The sequence below is a fragment of the Vigna unguiculata genome, chromosome 3 (assembly GCF_004118075.2).
Source record: "Vigna unguiculata cultivar IT97K-499-35 chromosome 3, ASM411807v1, whole genome shotgun sequence".
Taxonomy (NCBI): Eukaryota; Viridiplantae; Streptophyta; class Magnoliopsida; order Fabales; family Fabaceae; genus Vigna; species Vigna unguiculata.
Window position 1 is genome coordinate 46,747,379 of NC_040281.1, and position 25,985 is coordinate 46,773,363.

Below are 25,985 nucleotides of genomic sequence, written 5' to 3' on the forward strand. Positions count from 1 at the left end.
TTACAGTTAAAAGACAATAAATATGTGATTAATAGTTATATAAAGTTTACACGTGTAATTGTTAGCATAAACTCATCTTTTAGGTTCATTAATTTTTTACTTTTAAGGTTATTTTTGTGTGTATATATATCACACATCTTGTAATATTTTATATATAGAGTCAATATTACATAATTTTATTCTCCTTCTTCATATATGATTGAGAAATGATCTAGGATTGAGAAATGATTGTCGGAGTAGTTCCTCTTTCCTAACCTAAGTCCTAAGCCTCCTTCTGAATTTATATATGATTGAGAATAAATTCTTGCAGTAAGTTCCTCTTTCTTAAACTCCAAACCCTAAGCCATAAGCTTCATGCTCTAAGCCTTTTTTGCAATTTTTGAGGTTTCATCTTATTGCAATTTTATTTTCTGCTTTCAGACATTTTTTGAAGTTCTGCACCATATTCTTTATGTCATTTTAAGGTATTTGCAATCTTTTAATATTGGGTTTATATTTTGTTTTGTTTGTTCCTTCTGCTATGTGGTTAACATTGTAAAGATGATTCTCTTTAGTCTATTAATATGCAATTGGATGGTAAAAATTATTCCTGCTAGAGTTATGTTATGAAAAATTTTATTCGTGAAAGGTCTATGTGGTGTTATGTTTCAGGTGTTGAGGGAAAATCGATTGAAACCAAGCCGGTGATTATGCTACTATTTTAGAGGTATTAGAAGTTGATAACTCTAAAATTATTACTTGGGTCAACATTTTTGTCACTTGATTAACATTCAATTGACTAAATATGATATTGTAAAGGAGGTATGAGATCACTTATCTCGATTGTATACACAATCTAATCTTGCCAAAAAGTATAAACTTGACACAAATATTTTGCACTGACGCAAAATGACATGAGCATTTAGGACTTTTGTTTTGTCGTGAGCTAGCAAAATTCAGTGCTTTTGCACCATAGATTACTCGTAAGAATCATAATGTTTAGTTCAATTTTTTATGGCTTTGCAAAGTGATTTTTAAAGTTTGCGTGGTTCAATTTTACATCGTAATCATCTACCTTCTATTAATGATGTCGTTGATGACAAGTATGAAATTTTTTATTTAACATGTATAAAAAAGTAATTTCATAATTATTAAAAATAAATTTAATTGATTAAAATAAAATAAAAGATAATAAGTTAAATAATAACAATAATAATAATAAACAAAAACAATACCAATAATAATATAAATATAATAATAATAATAAATTTTGCATTTTTATCTATTCAAATATTTTTTAAATTTATTAAATTTATAACATTATTTGTTAGCTTTTGTACTGGGAGGAGACCAGCTCGGATTCCGATCTGGCTGATTGTTTCAATTGTGATATAGCCAGCTCGGATTCCGACTTGGCTGATGTGTTAAACACAGGTATAGTTAGCTCGGACCTGTCTGTTAGGTCAACTGAGGATACGTCTAGATAGGACCCCAACGTCCAGCGCCACAACCGAACTCGGAGAGCAAAGTTAAACGTTGCTCTTTCAGCGGTAGACCAGGTCAACACCTTTGGAGACCTAACAAAGGCCCACTATGAGATGACCCTGAGATATAGGATGCAGTCTCCCCAAATTGAGGAGAAAATCCAGAGATTATCGAGGGACTGGGCGGTTACTTGGCTGATTCCCTGGATAAACGTTTAGAAAATATGAGCAGTTCCGGAGGAATCGGGGTTGGTTACTGGAGGTTACAAGAAGCCGCATAAAAGGACCAAAAGGAAGCCTAAGGAGGGGGACAGAGAAATTGAGAGCTAGAAGAAGTAAAAATCGGTCTGGTAGTGAATTCCAACTGAGTTTGCTAACCGGAACATTGGCGCCCACCGTGGGGGCCCGGTAAAACTTGAAACCGGCACCACCAATAGTAGTAGAGTAAAAGTAAAATATGGCGATCACAGCAGCGGAAAGCGGCAACAACGATCAGGCCTCATTAGAACAGGTCCTGCGGCAAATTGAAATCTTGCGACAAGAGAACGAAACGGTTCGGCAAGAAGCAGAAAGAGAACGAGCTCAGTGGCTGGCCGACCATGAGCAGAGACGATTGGAGATGCAAGTCGAGCAAGAGAAACTACAAAGGGAATCAGAAGAAGCTAGGCAAAGACTGGAGGAGTCCATACGTCAGCAAGAACTACTGCGAAAAAGTAATGACGAACTACGTACTTGGATGAGGGAACGTAGCCACTTCCAAGACACCAACTTCCTTGGGAGAGGAACGGCCGACCAAGACGACAATCACCCATTGGCCAGAGCGATTGTAGAAGAAATCATTCCCCCCCATTTCATCATCCCAAAGATGCCACCTTTCACTGGTGAAGGCGACCCAGAGGCACACTTGAAAGCCTTCTGAGCACAAATGCTAATATCAGGAGGAAACGACGCGGTGCGGTGCAAAATGTTTGTAGGCACTCTGTCAAGCACGGCGTTAAAATGGTTTGGCAAGATCCCCCACGCCACCATCACTTCCTTCAACGATTTCGCACGCCTGTTTATGGACAGATTCGCAGTAAATCGCCCCAAACAGCTACAAATAGCAGATATGTTCGATATCAAGCAACGTCAGGAAGAAACTTTGAAGCAATTTCTTAATAGGTTCTGCGACATCAGTATGGGACTCACAAACCCTAGCGAAGAAATGTTGGTCGGAGCATTCGTGAAAGGGTTGCGAGCTAACTCTTTTAGTGAATCTCTCATCCGGACACCCGCCGCAACACTAGCAGAAATAAGGGGCCGGGCCACCGTCTACATTGAAACAGAAGAGGCAATGCAGAGGAAAAGGCTGGAGGAGAGGCGACCTCCGCCCGAGCACAAAGGTAGGGATGTCCGACGCCAAGTGATGGAGACCTCTTCCCCCTACAAAAAATCCAATCGCAAGTTCACTCCCTACAACCCGCGTCACAACCCAGATAAAAGGGCTGTTAAACCTTCATGCCCTCCTTTTTCTGAATCCAAAGCTCGCATCCTGCAAGACGAAGAAGTAAGCAAATACCTGCGTTTCCCATTAGAAACCGGCCGGCTCCTCGGGAAGGAGACCTCGACTTGGTGTGAGTTTCACAGAACCCATGGTCATGACACAGAGGACTGTTTCCCTCTGATAGGGCAGTTAGCAAGCCTGGCTCGGAGAGGCCTTGTAAACAAATACGTCAAAGGTGATAACATGAAGACGAAGCTTGCCGAGTCATCTACCAAAACTACCGCCGGTCCTCACGAAATCCCAGTGTTTGGGGATTTCAACACTATAGCAGGCGGCTTTGCAGGGGGCGGACCGACTAAGTCTGCCCGGAAGCGATACGCACAGACCGTCATGTCGACATCAGTCTCAGGGTTTTCAGTGCCCACACCCAATATCACTTTTTCAGCAGACGACACCAAGGATATAGTTCCTCATGAAGACGACCCCGTAGTACTCTCCGTAATCATGATGGGCCGAAACGTACATCGTGTGTTGATAGACCAGGGTAGCTCGGCGGATGTTATGTTCTGGGATACATTCGTTGGCCTTCAGATTCCCAGAGATCAACTTTTGCCTTTCGACGGGGTCCTAGTCGGTTTTTCAAGTGAACAAGTGGAGGTCCGCGGATACGTCGACTTAAGGACGACTTTCTCTGACGAACACGCAGCCAAAACCATAGTAATCAAGTACATTGTGGTCAATGCCCTTTCGTCCTATAATATGCTGCTGGGGAGACCCTCCCTCAACAAACTCGGCACAGTCGTATCTACGACACACTTGAAGATGAAATTCCCAGCTGAGGGAAAGATAGTCACGATGAAAGTCGACCAAGAGGTAGCACGAAAGTGCTATGAAAAAAGCTTACGAACTCGACGCGATGCGTACAGTCTAGCTCAGATCTCCCGGACCACAAACAGGTCGGATTCCGAGCTGGACCCCCGTCCACCAACCGATCAAGGCCCGCAACCCATTGGCGAACTAAAAGAGATAGAAATGCTTCTCGGAAAGAAAATAAGGATCGGAGCCAGTCTCGACTCAACCACAGAGACGGCGATACGACGAGTCCTACAAGCGAATATGTCCTTGTTCGCATGGTCGGTCCGAGATATGCCTGGGATCAATCCAGACATTCTTTGTCATCGCCTGAACATCAACCTACGGGTAAAACCGCGAGTTCAAAGACGCAGGAGGCTCAACGATGAAAAAGGAAAAGCTGCGACAGAGGAGATAAAAAAATTGAAGGAAGCCGAGCATATCAGAGAAATACAATACCCGGATTGGCTGACCAATGTAGTCATGGTAAAGAAGGCTAATGGAAAGTGGAGGATGTGTGTCGACTTCACCGACCTGAACCTGGCATGCCCAAAAGATTCCTACCCCTTGCCAAACATAGATGTCCTCGTAGACCGTGTCTCCGGGTGTGGCTTGTTGAGCTTCATGGATGCATACTCAGGGTACAACCAAATCCGCATGCATCCGGAAGACGAAGACAAAACCGCTTTCATGGGAGTAAAGGCGAATTTTTGCTACCGAGTGATGCCCTTTGGTCTTAAAAATGCAGGGGCCACTTATCAAAGAATGATGGATAGGATACTACAACCTCTATTAGGGCGGAACGTAGAATCCTATGTAGACGACATGGTGGTTACTTCCGCAGGAAACGAGGTCCACGCCCTCGACATTCAAGAACTCTTTGACACCATTAACAAATATCAGTTGAAGCTAAACCCTGAAAAGTGCGTATTTGGAGTTAGGGCAGGAAAGTTCTTGGGATTTATGTTGACAGAACGAGGTATCGAAGCTAACCCAGATAAATGCCAAGCGATCATCGACATGAGGAGTCCGAGCTGCATGAAAGAAGTTCAACAATTAACAGGGAGGATGGCAGCCCTGTCCAGGTTCCTTGCCCGGAGTGGAGACAAAGGTCATCCCTACTTCCAATGTCTGAAGAAGAACGAAAGGTTCCAGTGGACATCAGAATGCGAAGATTCTCTCACCCGGCTCAAAGAATATCTGAGCCAACCACCAATACTTAGTCGGCCAGAGAAAGGGAGACGTCTGCAGCTATACATCACAGTGACCGAGCATGCCATAAGTTCGGTGTTAGTACAAGACCGTGAAGACAAACAATACCCGGTCTATTTTGTAAGTCGATTTCTACATGGAGCGGAAAAACGATACCCAACTCTGGAGAAAGCGGCCCTGGCTGTGATCACCTCCGCCAGGAAACTTAGGCACTACTTCCAAAGCTTCAGCATTCAGGTGAAGACTGACCTCCCTGTAAAGCAAATCCTTAAACGACCTGACATGACAGGACGTTTAGTGAAATGGGCCATAGAATTGGCAGAATACGACATAACATACGAGCCGAGAGGACCAATTAATGCTCAAGCATTGGTTGATTTCCTTGCTGAACTCACTTTGCCAACACCGTCAGACCCGGACAAAGTTCCCACCAGTTCAGCTCCTCCCGAGTGGATCCTATCCGTCGACGGCGCATCGAACCAGAAGGGAAGCGGAGCTGGAGTCGTCCTCGAGGGTCCAGGTGGAGTGCTGATTGAGCAGTCCCTCAGGTTTTCGTTCAAGGCCAGTAATAACCAGCCCGGAGCGACTCACTACTAGTCACAGGTCAATACAGCAGAGAATTCTCGGCAAAAGATCCGCAATTAGCCAAATACTTGGAGTACGTAAAGTTGTTGGCGAAAACTTTCGAAACCTTTCGTTTGGATCACGTTCCTCGACAAGATAATAGCAGAGCAGACCTCTTATCCAAGCTCGCCAGTTTTACTAAGCCCGGCCAGCACAAATCAATGATCCGAGAAACATTAACCTCGCCTAGAGTAGATTCATCAAGCGAACTCAAAATAATGAGTTTAAGCGGGGTCTCCAACTCCGGGTCGTGGATAAATCCTATCAGGTCCTACCTAGCCGACGGCGTCCTACCTGCCAACTCAGATGAAGCTCAACGCGTGAAGAGAAACTCATCTCGCTACACCCTGGTAGACGGACACCTTTTTCGTTTCGGGTTCTCAAGACCTATACTGATGTGTGTAGAGAACACGGAAGCTCGAAGAATTATGTCCGAGTTACACGAGGGGATCTGCGGTAGTCACATCGGAGGAAGAGCCCTGATATTGAGAATTCTTCAAGCTGGCTACTTTTGGCCGACTATGAGAAAAGATTGTATAGAACACGTCAAACACTATGATCCCTGCCAAAGACAGGGTGACATTCACCGAGCTCCCCCTGAGATACTGCACTCCATACACCCACCATGGCCTTTCCACACTTGGGGGATAGATATCTTGGGACCTTTTCCCCTAGCGAAACGCCAGCTAAAATACCTCATCGTAGCCGTAGAATACCTGACGAAATGGATAGAAGCAGAACCAGTGGCCACCATAGCAGCATCTAAGGTAGAAAAATTTATATGGAAAAATCTTGTATGCCGATTCGGAGTTCCACGTCGCCTCATATCCGACAATGGGACTCAATTCACCAACTCTCAGGTACGGCGTACATGCCAACAGCTAGGGATACTCCAATGTTTTTCCTCCATAGAGCATCCTCAGACTAACGGGCAGGCGGAGGCAGCTAACAAAGTTATACTCAAAGCTCTTAAAAGAAGGGTCTTGGCCAGTAAATCACCTTGGCCCGAGGAGATTCCCAGAATCCTATGGGCCTACCATACAACACAACAATCAACTACCCACGAAACCCCATTCAGCTTGGTATACGGAACAGATGCACTACTACCAGTCGAAATCGGAAACCCAGTAGAAAATAGAAAAGAGTTGGCATCAGACTTAAATGAACAGGGAGTCCGAGCCAATTTGGACACCTTAGAAGAAGTCCGAGAGCTAGCCAGAATCACAGGAGAAGCCGTAAAACAACGCGTAGAACGAAGGTATCGAACCAAAGTAATCCCTCGAGATTTCAAAGTCAACGATCTAGTCCTAAGAAGGGCACACATAACCGAGGTCGAACACAAATTATCACCCAAGTGGATCGGACCTTTTCGAATCAAAGAAGTCCTACCTGGAGGAGCATACAGGGTAGGAACGTTGGATGGAGCCACCATTCCCAGGACATGGAATGCGGCAAACCTGCGCTTCTATTTTAGTTAGCATTTTTCTTATTCTTTCAAGTTTCGTTTTGTAAATTGTCAGAATGCTTTTAATTAATTAAAACCCCACACTCTTTTTCCCTACCACATCGGAGGGTTTTTTAACGAGGTGGGGGGTTAAAACTTATTACCTAAACTTTGTTAATACTCTCCTTTTGCTTACCTCGGTCCGACCTAGCTACGAGCTAGACATACAAAACCTCAGCACGCTGAGGGTTATCTCGGACCGACCTAGCTACGAGCTAGACATACAAAACCTCGGCACGCTGAGGGTTATCTCGAACCGACCTAGCTACGAGCTAGACATACAAAACCTCAGCATGCTGAGGGTTATCTCGGGCCGACCTAGCTACGAGCTAGACATACAAAACCTCAGCACGCTGAGGGTTATCTCGGACCGACCTAGCTACGAGTTAGACATACAAAACCTCAGCACGCCGAGGGTTACCCCGGTCCGACCTAGCTACGAGCTAGACATACAAAACCTCAGCACGCTGAGGGTTACCCCGGTCCGACCTGGCTACAAACTAGACGTACAAAAGACTTCCGCACACTGAGGGTTATACCGTCTTAGCTCAGCCCGCATTACTGCGTATCGAGGAGTTGCGCAAATACAACCTTATTGTAAAATCCAAAAACCTCTTTTGAGAACCTTAAGTTTAAGGACAACATATCACGAAAAGTCAGTTCTTATGTAAAGATCACACTAAGAGTTTTTTCTTTTAGAAACGCGAGAAAAGCACAAAACCAAAGGCGCACATCGTTCATGTATGAAGCCAAAAAAGCTTACAACAAAATTCAAATTCAAATCTCCCAAAAGAAAACTAACTAAGCTCGACCAATTGACCATCTACTATCTCTTTAGTAATGTCAGCTGCAGATATATCTACATCAGGGTGAAGTATCTTCACTTGGTCTAAAGCGAGTTGGAACCCTTCCTTCAAGGTCGAGCACAACTGGTCAGTAAGTTCCTCTTTCTCGCCTTCCAACACTTGACATTGAGCTGATAAACCCTCAGCCTTGGGTTTCAACTCGTCCATCTCAGCTCTCAAAATGCTTAGCTCAGCCTCTGTATCCTCGAGAGTTTTTTTCATCTTCGCGAAGTCTTCCATATCGAGTCGGAGTTGTTCGATCTCTTTATTGGCGGCAGCTAAATCAGAAGCGGCTTTCAACTCTTTCCGCTCAGACGCTTCAAGACGATCCATGAGGAACAGCGAGGAAGCTTCAACTTGGTGGATATTGTGAAGAAGCCCTTCTTGAACCGAGGAGAGCTGACGACCTGAAAGCAATTTATCATCAACAGGAAAGTAGTTGTTAGCCCGACCATGCGCCAAGTGAGCGAACTTGTCATCCCAAAAACTCCTCTTAAAGCCCAAAGCACTGAGCGGAATGTTATCCGTGGAATCTGAAGCCTCCGAGATCAGAGGTTCGACTCTCTTTCTTTTCAGCTTAGGATCACTCTGAGTGGTTTCCTGTTCGCTCTCCAAAACTATGGCTTTTGAAGAAGAGTCCTTTGTCCTCGAGCTCGCCCCGACCTTATTCGACTCTTTCTGCTTAATCCGGCGAAGCAGATCTCTCTGTGACAGAGCCATCTGGCGTTCTGATAAAGTCAGACAAGTTAAACATCAGTGGTGAGTTCAAAAGATAAATCTGAAATTTAGAGTGCGTGGTTGGGCATATACCGATGAACAACTTTAAGTCTACTTTGCGATATTCAAGGTCTAGTATTTTTCGAATATCAAAGACGACCTCTAAACCCTCCAATTTAGCACAGCTCTCCCTCTCAGTCAATGTTAGCTCCTCCATCTGACGAGCACCTTGCGGAGTAGGAAGCCTAGTCCAGTACAAGGGAAATCCCTCCAGCAAGGCAGTATTATGCTCAGGAGCAAGAATTTTCAGGAAAGCACCCTTGCCACCTTTGTATGAGGATTGGAACAGAGTGAGGAGACCACGACCACTGACGTTATTCAGGGAAACCCAAAACTGTTTAGGTGAGCTCTGTTTTAACTCAAAGAAATAAAGGAACATAGGGGCAGTGGGGTTGATGTCTAGACCAGCACACAGAATTTGGAAAGCTCGGACAAAACCCCAGCTGTTCGGGTGAAGTTGTGCAGGAGCGACATTTAGCATGGTCAGCAAATCTTTTTCAAACTCACTAAAAGGTAATCGAAACCCCAGCCTCTCGAAAAGAGTAGCATAAATGAAGGTAAATCTTTGGACAGGCGGGAGAGTGCCATCCCTACATACAGGTTCGTCTAACTCACAAACCCCTACAACCACATCTTTCTCGTCATCTTTACACAATGCATGATTCTCCCTAAAGGCCTTGATCCTCTTTGCCTTACATAAACTAGTACATTCCCTTTTCAAACTCAAAGAAGCCCAAGGATATTGCGAATCGTAGGATGTCATCTCAAAACCTAAAACCCCTAAAACTTTCGCCCAGAAATTAAAACGCGAGGAGAAAAAGCAGATGGCCTAATCTGAAAAAGGAAACAGGCCAAGATTGAAACAAGTAGAGTAGCGAAATGGAAAAAAACAAACTCAACTCTGTTTTGTGCGAGACTTTGGGTAAGGACTGCGAGAACAGAAACCCTAGCCAAATCCCTAAAACTTGAGGTGTAACACAGTTCAAAGATTCCTTCACTCGTTGAGCACAACTTCAGAACCGTCAAGTACCAAACTATGGTGATGAACAGAAGAAAAAGGAGCATAGAAAGGAAGGAATACCTGGAAGAAAGGAATGCGCGAAACTGGTTTGACGAACAGAAGAACAAGAACAAGAGTCCGCTTGAAGAGTTTCCTTCTGGCACGTGAGGTGGTTATGTTAGAAGATAAAAGGCCTGGGAACGGTTACTTTTCAGGTTTAAAAAAGGATCGCACGATTCAAAAGGTCCACCCAGTCGATGGCTAACACGTGTAATGGTTAGGTAAAGGATAATAAATGTTGTCAGAAACGTCCAATCAAAGTCTAGGATGCGACCCTTAGCCTGGCACACCCGACGAAGGGTCGGAGGGTTGTGTACTGGGAGGAGACCAGCTCGGATTCCGATCTGGCTGATTGTTTCAATTGTGATATAGCCAGCTCGGATTCCGACTTGGCTGATGTGTTAAACACAGGTATAGTTAGCTCGGACCTGTCTGTTAGGTCAACTGAGGATACGTCTAGATAGGACCCCAACGTCCAGCGCCACAACCGAACTTGGAGAGCAAAGTTAAACGTTGCTCTTTCAGCGGTAGACCAGGTCAGCACCTTTGGAGACCTAACAAAGGCCCACTATGAGATGACCCTGAGATATAGGATGCAGTCTCCCCAAATTGAGGAGAAAATCCAGAGATTATCGAAGGACTGGGCGGTTACTTGGCTGATTCCCTGGATAAACGTTTAGAAAATAGGAGCAGTTCCGGAGGAATCGGAGTTGGTTACTGGAGGTTACAAGAAGCCGCATAAAAGGACCAAAAAGAAGCCTAAGGAGGGGGACGGAGAAATTGAGAGCTAGAAGAAGTAAAAATCGGTCTGGTAGTGAATTCCAACTGAGTTTGCTGACCGGAACAGCTTTATCTCAAATTCCTTCGTTCCTTACCGTCTCTCTTTTCATCAAACCACTTCTATTTTTATTCAAGACTGTTTTAAACAATAAGATAGAATAGAATAAAATAGTACACGGTATACAAATTATATTTACGTATTTCTATGTAAAACATAGGTACACAATTAGTTACGTAAGTTAATCAATTTCATTGTTAACGATAAATGAGTAATAATTTAAATAAATTATCTAATTTATAAAGTTAAGCAGCAATAAGAGATTTTTATTTTAACTATTTATTAATAAATTAATTAATAATAAAAATAAATCGACAATTGTTAGCGAAAAAAGTTTAACTTACAACTTATTTCATCTTTCACTTCCTTCTAACTATTAGTTCATTTTATCATTTCTCAAAATAAATCACCTAGTCCATTTAAATGATCAAAGCAGGCAAAATTTTATTTTTAGCCATTTAAAGTAAAGTATTTAGATTGAAAATTTTTCATTTAAACATTATTTAAGTTTGGATTTAATATTTTTATTGATTGCTTGATGGTTAATAAGAGGGGAAAATTTTAATATAATTTTTTAAATAATTTGGAAGAATGATGAGAGTATAAAATGAAATGCTGTAAATCGAGGGCTAGTCGCCATTGTTAGATAAGAAATGTCACGTTTCCAAAATAGAAGCATCTTTCATAGGAAATAAGTCACGTTAAATATATACATATATTTTTTAATCATGTGTTAGTTTATTAAATGCTAAAAGAAAGGTATAATATATAACTTGCGGCCAAGTACCATTAATGTTATCCAGTATTGCCACTCATCTCAAGTTTTTTTTCTCTTTTTTTAACATTCCAATCATTTTCATTATAAATTAATTGTTAAATTTAAATTAAATTCAAGTTGCAGATCTTTATCTGGTTATGTATTTAATCCTCTCCCATTTGCACGTGTGACACTGACGTCTAAAAACCATGCCAAAGTTTTTACTAATTCGTTTACTTAATATAACTTTTATTATTTTTTAATAATATTTTCTTTTTATATCCATAATTGTTTTCTTAAAAATTGCTTTACGTTTATTAACAATGGGCTTTAGGACTGGACTCACGCACAGACCCAATTTATAATAAAAAGATTATTATGATTATTTATATGAAATATAATTTAGTTACTTTTATCCCAAGTCTTTTTTCTTTAATAGTATACCCTGAATTCACTTTGTATAAACAAATACAATTTTTATATCTGTTTTTTTGTCATTTTTAATTTAATTAAATTAAAAGAATTTCACTATTTGATAAAAAAAAACATAGCTATACAACTTTTTTATTAAAAGATAACAGTATAATCCCTCCACAAAAATAATTACATTAAAAAAATAACCATATAAACTTTTAACTCATATTTTTATAAATTATTTATTATATATATATATATATATATATTAAAAAATGTTATTTTAATATAATAAATATGTGTAGATACAAATGTTGAAGTAATATGTTTTCACTAGTTTCACATAATTTATTTCGGCTAAAATGTCTCTTGTTGAACTTTCACAGTAAATCAAAGATATTTAGTTAATCTTTACTGGAATTTACTGATCTTAGAGTAATTATTTAAATTATTTTATTAATTTGATTAATTATGAGCTAAAATCATCATCATCATACTACTTACCTTGTAATAATTTCCTCTTTTTTGTTCCAATATTACAAGAGCAAGTTTTAAGTACTTTCTATATTTGTTTTCTCCCGTTCAAAATAAATTATATTTTTATTGACTTTTTTTATCACTGTTAATTAAAATATTTTTCTAACTTAGATTATTAGCCGAAAACAATCATAATAAAGATTTAAACAAAGTTTTTCTTAATCAAAATTTATGATCAAACTTGAGGCAAAACATGAGTTTGGTGATGTTGGTAGAAGAAATAATCCTTAAAAAAAACAAATCAATATAATATTTTTCTATAACTTTGTCCTATTATATATATATATATAGATAGCCATGTACGAGAAGTGGGAGGGGGCTTTTAGTTCCTTGCAATGGAAACAAACATATGTTTTCTCTTCTTTCTTCAAGCAATTCCATGCTTCCATCTTTTCTTCTTTCTTTGCCTTATATTTTTCTAAACCCAAACTCTCTTCTTTTTCCTTCTCAACTCAATTCTCACTAACTTTTGAGCTTTCAATCAAAACAATATTTCTCTTGTTTAGGCTTTCATTTTTGTGCTTTCTTCTTTTCTGCTTATTCTTAACTTCTTGTTTGCATAAATTTATGGCGTAGATCTCTTATGTTTAAAGACTAATGAATGTTCAATTTCATGATTACTTTAAATTAAAAACAAGCTTGTGCATGCGAATTGATAAACTTGGTAAGTTGGTATCTTTAAATCTCTACTTATTTTCAAATTTCCAGAGTCCAATTTGCGAAAACTTCGATCGTTTTTTTTTCTACGCTTACCCCCGAAAAACGATGGAAGAGTTCGGTTTGGCTTATTGGTTGAGCAAGATGGAAAAGAAAAAAATTGAGTTAATAAAATATAAAACAAAGAACAGAATTCAAGATAACGATGGAAAATTTGATTAACGGCATTTTCAAATCAATTTATTCATGTATATTTCAGTACTTTGATATTAATGTGGTGGATGAGCGTCATTTTATTTTATGGTGGTTGTAACATCAACTTAATGTTGTCATAAATTGGGTGGTGAATTGACTTAAAACATAATGAAAATAAAAGAAAAATCATAAATGAATAAGACAAAATAGTATAAGATAAGATGTATTCCGTGGCACTTTTTCTATTTAGTGCCGAATAATATAGTGGTTGAGAGAGTAATGACTTGTTGCTTTATTTATTCATTCAATTGTGTTTTTAGTTCTTAGAAAAGTTTCTAGTTAATTTTTTAAATTAATAAGAGATTATTTTAATCTTTTAAATTTAGTAAAATAGAGTTTTAGTATAGTCATTTTTGTTAGGTTTTAAAGGATTAAAAAAATAAAAAATGGAAAACTTAAAATAAATTTTTATCCTGAATTTTAAAAACAAAAACATAGTGAAGCAACTTTTTAATTAGTGTTCTTTATTTAAAAGACAATTATAAAAAGTCAAATAGATAATTAATTAATTTTCATGATTGGACTTGGAAGAGTACAATAGCTAATAAGATGGGTTTGAAAACTTAACCTTTCCAATGCAACAACTATTTTAACGAAGTTAGTTACCAAATTAAATTATCTTGATTCCACCCTGGTTAGTTAGTATATGGTTAGAGAGGTAGAACAACAGTATTCACAAGTAGCTAGATTAATTACTCTAATCAAGGATGAAACTTCTATGTAAATAAAGCATGCATAATTAACAACCTAAAAAGTGTAATGTCCCATTTAATTTAAAGCGCAAAATTAAAGGAAACATCACTCAGAGATAACAATGTAGCGTAGTCTTGAGGTCTTTAACACAACTCCTACAAACCGGGCACACCACGATGCCAAGGGAACACCAAATAAAAGTCTGACAAAAGAGAAAAGGGTAGCAAGGCGTAACAATACATGGGTCGTAGCTCTAACGAAAAACATGAAGGAAAGAAATATAAAATCCAGCCCCGATGGCTAAGCAGCGGAATCGTCATTTCTTTGTTGACCGCGGGAACCTCGCCCATCTGCTCCCATCAATTAAATTGATGATCATCGCAAGAGAACAGCCACATACAATACAACCATACAACAAAACACAAGTAAGCTAGAGCTAATAACATATTCATCATACAGTCAATTATATTTTCACCATCCCATACCCATACAACAACCAAGCATGTCATGACTCTTCATTCAATACACTACGACTCGACTCGACTCATCTGGATACGTATAACCTGGTCGGATTCAGCGGATGCTTGCACTTGTGGTGGATACCTCTACTCACCTCCGAGCTGCTCACCCCCGAGCTATGTGTTACAAGTGTTACGATTGATCAATTTTCCCTCACCACAAGGTTAGCCCTTAGTGAATTTCAGGCCTCCTGCTACTTTCACCACAGGAGTCAGTTCGCTCTAGGTGAGTCTAACTGGCTTCTTAGAGTGTCAGGATGCAACCTTAACTTGAATCCTGCACCACCATGGGCACCCACTACCAGGGCCATGGGATTACGTCCCGACCACTGAAGCGCAACCCCGAAGGTCTCATGTAGAGACCCCAAGGAATTTACACGCTGACATAGACCAACATTCATAAATCAGAAATAAAAGAACATTAAATCATATTTACAATTTCATACCAACCCCTGAGATTAATTCCTCATACGTATCACATTTCGAATCCATACCTTTGATCATCACCACCCCATGAGTCTAGGGCCTCATCTCATATCAATACCATGTTCCTTTAGTTCCAAACCACACATTCATTTCACATGCCAAGTTCCCCCAACACCCATCATTCATCATTTATGAATCATGTCACGCATATATAGCAAACCATTAGGCATATATCCATACATATGTACATGCATCTCATCATGGCAGTCATACCCAAACAATTCCAATCATAAGTGAGTAAATACACAACCCAACACCACACTGTCTCGCCCAATCCCTCGCTCAGGCTGAAGGGTCTCGCTCAGGCGAGTTCCCTTCGCCTAGGCGAGGGCTCGAAAAGAGCATCAGGAAACAATGCGGGATCTCGCTTAGGCGAGACCCCTCTCGCCTGGGCGAGATGCTTGCTCGCTCAAAAATTTGAGCGGGTCGCCTGGGCGACCTCTCGCGCAAACTGGTTTGGGCGAACCCCCGTTTGTCTCGCCTAGGCGAGACTGGCTCGCTTAGGCGAGATTAACAGGTCTCGCCACTGTTTCACCTGCAGCAGCCATGTTTTTCAAACCAACCAAACATACAAAGTATTCTCACGCATCAAATCGAAGGACTAAACCATACAATCAGCAACCAACTCAACACAGACCAAAACGACTGGAACTAGAAACCCTAACTTCCCGTACTTGGAAAAGGGCTAACAAAACTTCGACACGGGACCTCGAAGCACAACAACTTGAAAGACGGACTTGCAGAACTGGCGGAACAGCGGAGGACACGATTATTTTCGAACTTTAATCGGTGGAAAAACGAATGTAAAGCTTTAGAAGTAAGTACAGTAGGTTTATAGTCACTTATGTGGAGTAGAAATCGCTACTTGAGCTCTTGGGACGGACTGGTTCGAGACGGGAACAAACCCTAGCAGAGCTCTAGCGTACTAGTTAGGGAAACGACTGAGGGTTCTGTGAATGCAAGGAAAATGGAGACATTAGGGTAACTGAAGCAAGTTTATCAGTTGGGCCAACTCTAGGCCCAAACACAAGGGACAGCCCTTTCCTTTAGGGCAGAAAGTAATAAGCCAAAATTAATGGACCTTAAAAAAGTCTACCATAAATTATATATTAAAATAAAATATTATTTATCAATTGAGATTGTTTTTACGAAATTAGTATAACTGCTTTTCATTATTAAAATAAATAATTTTTTTAAAATATATGAAAATAAAATTCAAGTGCGAGTTTTATGAAAAATTGATAAACGTAAGATTGTTAGCTAAGACATAAATGTAAGATTGGTAATAATATGTTTTCTGATAATTTTTTATTTTCCTTTTTGAAAAATAATTTTTAAAAGAAAATAAACTCATTGTAATGATTTTATAAATGGTCAAGTATATTATTAGTCTGTAAACTTTAACATAAAATTTGAATTAATCAATATAAAATTTTAATATAATTTAATCTCCAAATTTTAAAAATATAAATAGATAAAGTTCTCTAATATGACTGTGTCAAACTTTTTTTTATATTTTAAATACATTTCAAGATGACAATTAAATTATTTACATGATTTGATACCTTATAATACAAAAAGTCAATTAAAATACAAAAAGTCAACTAAAATATCATTTAACAAATTTAAAAAGTTAACATTATTATAAAGATAAAATGACTAGTCATTATTTTTAAAGTTTATAACCAATTTTATTTCTTAGTTTAAGAGGTAAATACATGTTTTTATACATTTAAGAAGTTTAATTTTAAAATAGAAAAAATGTGTTATTAGGATATTTATGAGACATGATTTGTGATGATTGATGCATTGATGAAGATGATGATGTGATGGTACGGAGGTTTTGGGGATGAGATGAGTATGAAATAGAAAGTGGAAGTGTAGCGGTAACCCTAGGGATGCATTCTTTTGCATGTGCTTCTCAATGCTCAATACTCACTTCTTTTCTGCTTTACTTGCAAAACAATTATCTTAACAAGCCATCACAAACTTAATTGAAATGACATATGAAAAGGTTAGTTTTCATGGAATATTATGAGGGTAGGTCCCAACATTTGCATCCACACAATTAAACATTCACAAAGTAATGAAAAGTGTCCTAAGATTATTGTTTCTTTCTGCTATTATCTTAACTTGTTTAAATGTGGCATATAGACTCTAATTTTATAGTTTTGATTTTTTAAAAAATAAATAAATGTTTTGGTCTTTTAAAATAGTGAATGGAGGAAGATTATGAGTGTGACGGGAGGGAGAGAGGAGGTGGAGGGTGGACCCACAGACACAGAGGTTAGTTTAATAGTTTCTTTTTGTGTCGATGTCTATCTTGTGATCCACCAGCAAAGAGTTATTTACACTGTCCACCCATCTAATGCTAGAGGGGACTTTTGGAGTCACCACTATGCAAAACAATAAAAATATTGTGGATTTTATTTTCACAAATTCTTAGTATCATTTTTTATTTTTGGAAATTAAATTTTCTTAAATAATCATTTAAGGGTTTTGAACAAAATAAAACTTGACCAAATACAAATAGAATTTTTATCAAACAATGCAAGAACAAAATAAATATTACTTTGTTTATATGTAAAAGTAGTTAAAGTTTATTTGAATATGGTAAAAAGAAAATGTGATCTTTTTGCATCTAAATGAGAATCAAAGAGTGTTGTGAATACTACAAAATATGAGTATTTTAGATATGATTCTTAGTGCAAAAGTTCATTTAATGAAGATTTATAATGAAAATTATAATTTATTTGTTATAATAAATGAAGCGGTGACAAGAATGTAAATGTAATGAGAGTTATTTCTTTTATTGATTTGAGAATAATGCAATATGATGATTTAAGAGAACTGTCACTAAACATAATCTTGTTAGCTACTTGAGATTTGAGAGTTATAATACTTATTTTACTAAATGCCCAACTCTCTCTTTTCTAACATTTCTTTTCTTTCCACCGTTTTTTGACATGCATGGTTCCAGACAATGAGGTTAACAAACAAATCTAGTGAATGGAACAAGTTTCATTTTTAATAAAATTTATTATGTTTTTGATGCAAAAGTCGTGAAATCGGATCTATTTCACTTGTATTCTATTCTGTTTTAATGCAATGGTTTCTTTTATTCTGTTAACTTTTTTGAGTTGATTTTTTATTAGTGATATCATTACAAATATTTATGTTTTTTTCTTTATTTTGAAAATTAAATATTTAAAATTTTCAAATCAAATATATTATAATATTATTTTTTTTCAATTAATAAATATTACTAATAAATTTATTCATAGAAAAAATATATAAAAAATTAATTATAAATTATCTAAATGTCATTTTGTATTATTTTTAACATTAAAAACAATTAGATAATAACTTTTTTATTTATTAAATTTAATTTTTATTAATTACATCATTCAAATTGTTTATAAATTTCCAAAGAAATTACTTTCAAATTCGTCATTTTTAGATCTCTTTCAAAGAAGAATATAAGTTTCATCCTGAGATCAATCTTATTTCTCTCCTTCGAATCATTCTTCACATAAAAATTCACCGTTAGACAAAGAGATTATAAGGCTCAAACACGACCAAAACAAAATTAGAAGGAAAAGAGAAAAAAATTGCTTCCGTGGAAACGAAGTTTTTAGATCGAAAGACAAAGAGAAAATGAAATTCCTCTGAATTGGTTTTGCATCATTATTCATCCATGTTCCTGAAAATGTGCATTAAAAATAATATTGTATTGAATGTACGGCATGAGCCAGTGACGTCCTAGTACTACCTGCGTCTAGTAGAAGCTTAGGATCACCACAAAAATCAGTAGGGCTGCTGCTGCTGCTGCCACTGTATAAATACGCTAAAATCTTTTCCTAGATTTCTTTCAATACACACTTCAACTAAATGCACAAAATCTTTCCTTTAGGATAATATCAATGATGTCACACTCCACAAATCTGCGCTATAGAAAATCATTTCAAAACTTTCTTATAATGCATTATTACATTTTCCCAACTTTTAATCATTTTTATGACATTTTTATACGTTCAAACTATATGCATATGCACCGACCACCACTACTATTATTTTTAATTTACCCAATATTTAAAGAGTTTTTATATATGAGATAATTCAAGAAGAGAAAAAAAATTATTAAAAACATTCAAAAAATATTATTTTACTCTCTCAAAATAGATATAATGTTTCTTAATTTTAAAACAAAGATGTTTCTTGATATACATGATCGAGTAAGATTGAATCAGTTCTTCTCACTCTGTATGTGGAAACGCGTTTAAAAATAAACTTGCCTGAAAATTTTTATATTTGCCTAACAGAATATTTGATTAGAAGAATTAAATGCATATTTGAGAAAAAATATTAAATCAAGTTATCATTGATCTCTCATGTATTAAAGGTTCACGTACATATATATAAATTTCTTTAATGCGTAATTTAATTTCTGAGAATATGATTAGATCTCAAAACAGAAATATAGGTAATATCATTCTTTGATTTTAAATGTCTCATTGTTTGCTTAAATATGTTATCTTTAACTTATTACAAGAAAACCCAATTAAATTTAAACTTAATACAAATCAACTTTATATATATATATATATATATATATATATATATATATATATATATATATATATATATATATATATATATATATATATATATATATTACTTTTAACTTACTATTACGGGTTATGAAAATTCTATTTTATTTTTATACTCACAATGAATATAATAATTAAATTTTTACTTCTCTTCCTCGTTTCTCGACGCAATTAAATGTAAGTCATTGGTTAATCTATTTTTTTCTAAAAGAATTAATTATTCATATCAAGGGAAATCAAAAAGTAAAGGATAAGAATAAAAGATAAAGTAATAGTATTATTTTACAAAATTTAATAGGGAAGAATACTTCAAATATTAAGGTTAAGGTTGTGTTGTAATGGGTGAATTTACTATTCTTAAGGAACGAGAATAGATGATTAGGAGATGAGTAACGTGTTATTTTGGAGGTAATACAAGATAATGGGAGGAGATGATTAGAGTATTGACTGAAAATTCAATCTCACCAACTATAGTGAGATTAGAGGGTGACACAACTGGATTTACAAAATTACTCTTCATTATTCAATTTTTGTTACATGTGATTTAACGGTTAAAATCAATACACGTGATTTTAGTTCACTTTCTTAATTCTATATTAACGATAATAATAATTTATTATGGTTATAATAAAAATTATTACTTCTAAAATTATTATTAAAAAGAAAAAAAAAGTTTCCATGTAAATTAATTATTTTTCACCTTATATATTAAATTTATTTTTATACAAAATATATTGTATCATTCATTTTTTATAAATATTTTTTTACATTTTCAATCATTCAATACAATTTTAAAATAATTTTAAATTATTTGTATATAATTTTATATTACCTGTAATAATAGAGACATTTTGGTAATCTAACTTTTTTTTCTATTAAAAGTTGTTTTCAATATATCATCACAAACTTCACTATGTAATCCACTATAGAATCACCTATGAATCACTTAAAAGAAATAACACCAACTCCACACTCTAATCCTTTCGATCTCTTCCTCTCCCTCCAATCCTTCCACTCAAAAGAACATTGCCTAAATCTTTCTTACTTTTGTTAATTATTTGAAAATACACTTTCTTCTAATATACAACTATCACAAAACTAAACTTTTTAGAGTTTAAGGAATCTTGATAAATTTAGGTGAAAACTTGTTTATGTTATAATAATTATGGGTCTTGTTAACCATTGTTCGTTAAGAATAATTAATATACATTAGATCCTACAAAAATACATAGGTAAATGTGATATTAAATAAAATCTGACCTAATAACCATTAATGTAACCTTATTTTTTTTAAGTTTCAGGAAAAATGCCCATAAATATTGTATGTGTATTTAATATTTTATTTAATGTTCACAAATAAAACTTAAAAACTAATTAAATAAGAAAATAATTATATTTTAATATTGCTAAAATTAAATATAATTAAGTATAAGACAGTTTAAATTAATAGAAAAATTAATAAAAATAGTGTTAAACATCTAAAAATAAAAATAAAAGTATAAATTAACAGAAAACCAACAAAAAAATTAGTGTTAAACATCTAAAAATGTTACAAAAAGTAATTAAAGTGTCAATTTGAGATTTAATTGAATTTTTTTTTCTTTTTAGTAGAATCCTTTAAAATTTAAAAATCTTTATTTTGTAACAATAAGTTATTGTCTAAAAAGTTAAAAGAGTATTTTTATCTTTATAAAATTTATTATGTTTATTTATACGATTTTAATTATTGTATTTAATTATTTTAATTTTTAATGTAAAAATAACAATATCAAAATATATTTATTATTTCTTAACCAGTAACTTAATATGGTTAATGATATAGTAATTATTAATTTAATGACAATGCTAATGATTTAATTGCCTTAAAATTTAGTAATCAGTTATTACATCGGAAACAGAAAAGTTACAATGAGCAGTTTCACCACTCTATTTTGGTAGCAGTTGTAACAGATGAGAGCATAAATTAGTGATTTAGGGTTTTATAAGTATCCCACTTTTGGTGGAAAAGCATGCACAACGGGTGACGAACACACGAGGTGTAATTGCACGCAGTTATTGACAGGGTTAAGAGCACGTAAGTATAATACTACTAATAATTGAATAATTGTAGAATAATGAATTATGTTTGATGAGAATATAAATAGAAAAATGGTATTGAAAAGAATTTAATTTATGAGCATGGATAAGTTCACATTGTACATGTGAAGTTAGCGAGCAGAGTTACTGGGAATTTGAATGAAGAGAAGCAGTAAAACGGAGAATGGCGTGATGGAGGGTATGACAGTATCCCTTTCTCACATGAAATATGCATGTGCATCCCATCCCACATGATAACTGTTGATGTGCATCATGGCTGGGGCCGAACCCATTGAAGAGGGAGAGTGTAAAAAGGGTAATCATTACGGATGGGGAGATGATGGGAAGCGTCTTTTTTCCATAATTAATTAATAAATAAATAAATAAAATTAATAGGAAAACAAAACACCTAAACAGTGCTGCGCAGCCACAGCCGCCATTTCCTCTTTCTTTTCTTTCCTTCTCCATTCTCCTACTTTTTGCTGCTCATTATTGCTTTTGTTAAATCCATTTATTTTCCTTTATTATTATTAGCAAACTTTAGCCAAGAAAGATACAGTGCGGAGAGAGGGCAGATAAAGACATATTCTTACTAAATTAAAATTAAACCCAGGAATTAAATAGCGGAAGTGGTGCAGATTCGGAATAGAAAGTGCGAGAGATTAAAAAAATGGCAAAAGAAAAAGCTCAAAAGATCAGGTATATAAGGGACCCTTACAGAATTTGGATTCGTACCTTAACGAGAGAGTGAGAGGATGAACCATCACAACACAGCCTTCAAGGCTTCTTCCTTCCTTCACTGATTCACTAACGCCCTTTTGCCCCTCTTAATATTTTATATTATTCTACTTCAGTTGGGTGATTGGTGCCAGAATACAGTGATCCCGTTTCGAACGTTCATTCAGTTCAGACTCTGGTTTTATGGAAGGGTTTCCCAGGTTTTAAGCTTCAGTTACTTGCCAACAGGCCTCGAAAAAGCTGCAATTACCTGAGTCTCATAGGTTTAGCGCTCCCTTCCTCTCTATATAAAAAGGGAGGTTAAGCTACGATATACGCACTCACTCTTCCTTCTTCCATTGATAGAGAGTAGTCATGAGGGGAGAGGAGTTAGCGTTTGCAGTTGCTCCAACCATGGTGGTGGTGACTGTGAGAGAGTTCGACCCAGATAAAGACACAGAGAGAGTGGAAGCCGTTGAAAGATTATGTGAGGTTGGACCCAGTGGGAAGCTTTCCCTCCTCACCGACCTCCACGGTGACCCTATTTGCAGGGTCCGCAACTCACCTACTTTCCTAATGCTGGTATAATTATACTCATTCTCAACTATAATCAACCGTCTTTTCTTTCTTTTCTTTTCCTTTCTTTTCTTTTCTTTTCTTTTCTTTTCCCATCGTTGCCAGTGAGCAGGCATCCACCCCAAAAATCCTTTTAACTATTTTCACGCAAAAGTCTTTCTCACCAACTTTTCAACGCTATATAAATCAAACAACCATATGCGTATCTAAATAAATAACATTTCATCCTTAATTTGTCTTTATCAGGTAGCCGAAATTGGTCAAGAGACAGTGGGAATGATAAGGGGTTGCATCAAAACCGTTACATGTGGAAAGAAGCTCCAGAGGCACGGAAAGAACACCACCGAACCTGCTTCCAAACAAGTCCCTGTCTACACCAAACTCGCCTACATATTGGGCCTCCGGGTTTCTCCTCATCACAGGTACCTTCTTCACTTTCACTCACTCGTTATGTTATTATCAAGAGTGTGGGTTTTGATTGGGTGTGTTGGCGTGCAGGAGAATGGGAATAGGGTTGAAGCTGGTGCAGAGATTGGAGGAGTGGTTCAGAGAGAATGGAGCAGAGTACGCTTACATGGCAACAGAAAAGGACAACGTGGCATCCGTTAAGCTCTTTACCGACAAATGCGGCTACTCAAAGTTTCGTACCCCGTCCATCCTCGTCAACCCCGTTTTTGCTCACTCACTCACACCCTCCCCCAACGTCACCATCATACAACTTGCCCCAAACGACGCCGAGTTCCTCTACCGCACCAAGTTCGCCACCACCGAGTTCTTCCCCCGCGACGTCGACTCCGTCCTCAACAACAACCTAACTCTCGGCACCTTCCTCGCCGTTCCCCGCGGCTCATTCTCCCCCGACACGTGGCCGGGTTCGCCCCTCTTTCTCGCGGACCCACCCTCCTCCTGGGCCCTCCTCAGCGTGTGGAACTGCAAGGACGTGTTCACACTCCAGGTGAGGGGCGCGTCGCGTGTGAAGAAGGCCCTCGCCAAGACCACTCGCCTCCTCGACCGCGCCTTCCCCTGGCTGCGCCTGCCCTCCATCCCTAACCTCTTCCAGCCATTTGGGTTTCACTTTTTGTACGGGCTCGGAGGGGAGGGCCCACGGGCCCAGAAGATGGTGAGTGCTTTGTGCGCCTTCGCCCACAACCTCGCCAAGGATAGTGGGTGCCAGGTGGTGGCCACGGAGGTTTCAGGGCAGGAACCCCTACGCTGCGCCATCCCACACTGGAAGATGCTCTCTTGCGAAGAGGATTTGTGGTGCATCAAGAGACTCGGGGAAGATTACAGCGATGGTGCTGTTGGTGATTGGACCAAATCCCCTCCCGGATTCTCAATTTTTGTTGATCCCAGAGAGTTCTAATTTTAATTAACAACATCCACATCCAGTCGTTACTAGTGCATTAGCCATTACAATCACAGCCTCTATCCTCTTTCACAAAAGTAAAAAAAAAAAAAACTTAGCTTTAAAATCTCGTAAAGTAGAACCGAATATCCTACTTTTACATGTAATATTGTAAATGGTAGTAAAATGAATGTGGGTTTTTAGATCCTTTAACAACCTCGTGTTTGTTGTCTTGTGGTGTTGTTGTTCCGGTAGATTTTGAATAGCGAATGAGATGTTGATGCTTGAGGTGATGTTTGAATCCGAATATCCGTTTGGGACTGTGCATGTGGTGAGAGTTGTTAAATGAGAAAGGAAGGTTTGTTAGACTGCATTTTGACGTGGTTGATAATAATATGGTGCGGGTGGGGACCTTAACTTTGTTTTATTGGGTTCCTAGTATCTTTCTTATTGAGGGTAGTGGGAATCAAATGGCGCCCATTAAGTTCCATTGTAAGACTCCTAATATAGGCAATTAGCCTTTTTCTTAACCCCATCCAGAGAAAAAAACATTACTTCGACACACAGATTCATAATGGGACATACTCTGTCTCCTATCTACTACGTCTATCAACATTCCACCTGCAACAAATTCCATGCTAAACTCCTCTTACACCTTTTCTTTCGCAAATGGAGATCAACGTTTTCTTTCATCATTATATCTTCGCTTTCGCCTTCGCTTACCATCTTCCAATCATGGCTTCAATACAAGTTTCTTTTTTTATTATTATGGTTTGATTACGAGTTATTAACAAAATTATGAAACTTATATTTTTACATGCACCGATTTCAGTTTAATACTTGTACTTGCTACCCAGAATAAAGGTTAGCACATTCACCTTTTCTCACAGGAACAAAAACATTTAACCTTATTTCACGCCATATTTGGTTACTTCACATAAAAGAAGACTTTTTTCGATACCTAGATAAAAGAAATATGAAAACTGGACCAATCATGATTCTTTGTGACTGAGGTATGTTAAACACCTACCTTCATTTTAATTGAGGTAAAGGTAATAGAGATTCAATGACTATCTTTATAATAACAGAAATGCGCATTTCTCAAGATAAGGACAAATTTTCTCTCAGCACAAAACAAAACATGATCTCATTCTTTTGTGCTTTTTTTTTCTCTCTGTTTCCGCCCATTTACTAAGAGCAACATGCCACATTTTTTTAATAAACTATTTTTCGTTTGTGCTTCATGTTGGGTTAAATTAATCTATTTAATGGTTAAATGCAAGTGTATCATATAAAGACAAGGGGAAAAATATATGAGTGAGAATGTTGTGGTTTTCTTAAGTTGACCTTTATAATGATCACTCCATCTTAATTTGATTCCTTTCCTTTTGTGGTTGTAGTTCGGGACTTTAGTGAAATGCACGTTTTGGGATAGTGACATAAGAAAAAAAGCCATAGTTCAATAATACGAGGAAAGATGAACTTTTTTTATTTTTTTGGTCTGCACTAGTTGTTTTTCTATCGGAGAGTCTACGTGTATATCTTTTAAAGTTTTACCATTTGCCATTAAAAAATTACCAATGTCCACCACCATGTTTTTATATATATCTTTTGAAGTTTTACCATTTGGCATTAAAAAATTACCAATGTCGACCATTTTTTATATTTCATTTGTATCCATTTATT

The 25,985-nt window shown here is 37.0% G+C and overlaps 2 protein-coding genes across 2 annotated transcripts; both read left to right on the forward strand.

Moving 5' to 3' along the window:
- The first annotated feature begins 2,388 nt into the window (after window positions 1–2,388).
- LOC114175492 lies at window positions 2,389–5,607 on the forward strand. Its single transcript, XM_028060248.1, has one exon. It carries the CDS (start codon window positions 2,389–2,391, stop codon window positions 5,605–5,607), a length of 3,219 nt encoding a protein of 1,072 aa, XP_027916049.1.
- Window positions 5,608–22,293: 16,686 nt separating this feature from the next.
- LOC114176993 (probable N-acetyltransferase HLS1) lies at window positions 22,294–24,509 on the forward strand. Its single transcript, XM_028062201.1, has 3 exons — window positions 22,294–22,960; window positions 23,201–23,376; window positions 23,453–24,509. Exons 1-3 carry the CDS (start codon window positions 22,754–22,756, stop codon window positions 24,315–24,317), a joined length of 1,248 nt encoding a protein of 415 aa, XP_027918002.1. The 5' UTR covers window positions 22,294–22,753; the 3' UTR covers window positions 24,318–24,509.
- The last annotated feature ends 1,476 nt before the right edge of the window (window positions 24,510–25,985 follow it).